The 2,676-nt window shown below is 40.4% G+C and overlaps 1 protein-coding gene across 3 annotated transcripts in view; it reads right to left on the reverse strand.

Moving 5' to 3' along the window:
- The window catches only part of LOC118322532 (histone acetyltransferase KAT7-like), a 19,605-nt gene that overhangs the window by 8,599 nt on the left and 8,330 nt on the right, over window positions 1-2,676 (reverse strand). The window contains exons 7-10 of one of the 3 annotated variants that reach the window (XM_035654235.1): window positions 1,858-1,956; window positions 1,638-1,748; window positions 1,483-1,530; window positions 761-952 (exon numbers count right to left, since the gene is read on the reverse strand). In XM_035654235.1, the coding sequence (XP_035510128.1) occupies window positions 761-952; window positions 1,483-1,530; window positions 1,638-1,748; window positions 1,858-1,956 (450 nt within the window). The remainder of the gene's footprint in view (window positions 1-760; window positions 953-1,482; window positions 1,531-1,637; window positions 1,749-1,857; window positions 1,957-2,676) is intronic. The other 2 variants (XM_035654238.1, XM_035654236.1) reach the window with 2 other exon arrangements.

Consider the following 2,676-nt stretch of genomic DNA (forward strand, 5'->3'; position numbering starts at 1 on the left):
TTTTTTTTTTTTTTACAGTGTGGTTGGTGTAGATGGTATTTGTTTCCATAATACAGCCCTGTTTCTGTTATAAATACTAAGTCTACAGGAGAAATGAAAGTAAATCCATCACATGAGGGATGGTAAAAACTGTGTATAGGTCTGAGAACACCAAATTTAGGATTTTTACTTTTTTACTGCCAACTGGAATTGAATTTAGGTAAAAGTCTCCAAAACGGTTTCTGTTTTGAACACAGCTTTAGAAGTTGGTACTTTATTAGCCTCATTCTGTATAAAGGAATAAGGAGGAATTGGAAGTACGGTTTTAAGACGCATATAAAAATGAACCTGATTGGACTGTCCATTTGCCATTTGGCCATTTTAATCGATATCCAGGTGTTTCCATGACTGGACTGGAAAACTATTCTCTAAATTTCCAGATTTTACAGGTTTTTTAGGATGTATGGGAACCCTAATTATTTTGTGCAAACCAGCGTTGGTGATTGTTGGAAAGACTAACAAAAGCCGGTTTAGGTGACTTTTATTTTGTTTCAATCCAGTTTGAAGTGTGTTTCAGAATAATCTGTTCAGTAAAATTACTGGTTTTGTCAATGGAGTCGGTCGGCTGTAGTACACATTGTTTTTGTCTTAGATGCTGGTGCTCTAGTGCGACATCTAGTGGCAAGTTAATTAGAAAAGCAGAGCGGTACATGAAACACAGTCATTCTCAAATGTTTTAGGGAACTGTAGGTACCCCTCCAAATAGAAAAAGCTGCCTTACCATGTGCCTGCGCAGAATGGTCTGGCTCTTCATATACTTAAGGCAGAACTCGCACATGTAGAGCCTCCCCAGGCGGGCGTATTCCTCTGGATACGGAGAGTGGTACCAGGTGTCCAGCTCGTAGCGACCGAACACAATGGTCTTTATCATGTTGCTGCCCTCCGACACCTGGCCGGCCAGACGAAGCTTCTCCTGTACAGGCCAGGACGGGAGGGAAAGGGAGATGGGGATAGGTGAAAAGACACAAAGAGGACAAGAAGAGAGGGCGAACGAGCAAGCAGAGGGGAGAGGGGAGAAAGAGGAGAGATCTTAGTTATTCAGGGAAGAGGATCAGTTGAACCAAATATCACACTTAGAAAAACCTCAGTGGAGGCAACCAGCCATGAAAAACAAAAAATACATTAGAAAGTTTAGATGAGGAAGAAATCTTTTGCACTTTTGGTAGCACCGCATTTTCAACATTACTGATTTTAAACTGAATTAAAGACTGAAATTATGTAAACTGAATTTAAGGCTTTGAATTTGGGGCAAGTGAATTTAATATCATTTAAGACAGTGTAAACAAATTTTCATTCTTCACTGATTTTTTTTTTTTATGATATAAAACCATCAATGTGATTTTTTTTTAAAGTGAACCTGATTGAAAACAGCAATACCTTCTCATCTGAATGCATCACAAAGTAACAGAGCACAGAATAACAGGAAGTGATTGTCCAAACTACCAAAAATATCTCAGACTCCTCCTGTGGCTGCAGAGGAGGGTTTGCTGACTGAAACAGAGAAGAAGAGGAGTAACGCAGAAAAGAGGGGGGTACAAAAAAGAAAGGGAAGGAGAGAAGAGTAAGGGAGGGAGGTGATGATGAGTTTTCTCTCTTACAAGGTCGTCCGAGGCACGTGCCTGCGCTTTCCTGAACAGCTCGAGGTCGTAGTCGCTGGTGATGTTCTCCAGCAGCGGCTCCCTGCTTGCTCCGTGGCTCTGACGATGGTCCTGGCAGTGGAGGCGGGAAAGAAGAAAAGCAGAAAAGGCTTTCAAAATATAATACGGGAAGTATGTGCAGGAGGGAGGTTGTGAAATACACACATTCTCACCCACTTACCATGTGTTTTTCCTTCTGCTCCTTGTTGAGGCTGGAGTTCCTCTTCCTCCTCAACTCCGTCACCTTCTCCTTGTAGCGCAGCTGACGATCTGAAGGGGCCTAAGACCACAAAGAGATACATTTTGACACCTTTACCTTTTATGAAGTGATAATAGTAGAGCAAAAAACTATCTTAAATATCTCTAATGATAAAGATGTGAATATGTGTTATGTATATAATATAGATAATGTGTTTCTGAGTAATATTAACCTCTATTTATACTAGTATTGATAGTTTATCACTGCTTGGTAAAATTTAAACAGCAACACAAATGTGAAGGTTCATAATCAATCACTTTCACATCTGTACTGGCATTCCACACCTATACTCGGACCAATTATGTAGTCTGTATATAAATGATTTGCCTTCTGTCTGAGGAGATCCAGCCATATGCTGATGATGCAGTGATTTATACACATGGTTGCACGGACAGCAACCTGCTTCCACACTACTAATGCAATGAGCATTACAGCGTAGCTAAACCAATCGTGTTGTAAAGGTCCAGTGTGTAGGATTAAGTGGTGTCTAGCAGGGTAGTTGCAGACTACAACTCACTTGCTTCACCCCTATCTAGAGCCAGTGTTTGGTTTTGTCTGTTTTGGGCTACTGTAGAAACATGGTTCAACATGGCAGCCTCCATGGAAGGTGACCCATGACATCTGTAAATAAAAACTGATCATGCTAGGGTAACAAAAACACAATGATTCTTATATTCAGGTGATTATAAACTAATGAAAACATACCTTTGAATATATATTCCATTTCTCACAATAGATCCT

This window comes from Morone saxatilis, unplaced genomic scaffold, assembly GCF_004916995.1.
Source record: "Morone saxatilis isolate NCDOM2014 unplaced genomic scaffold, NCSU_SB_2.0 Contig14, whole genome shotgun sequence".
Lineage (NCBI taxonomy): Eukaryota > Metazoa > Chordata > Actinopteri > Moronidae > Morone > Morone saxatilis.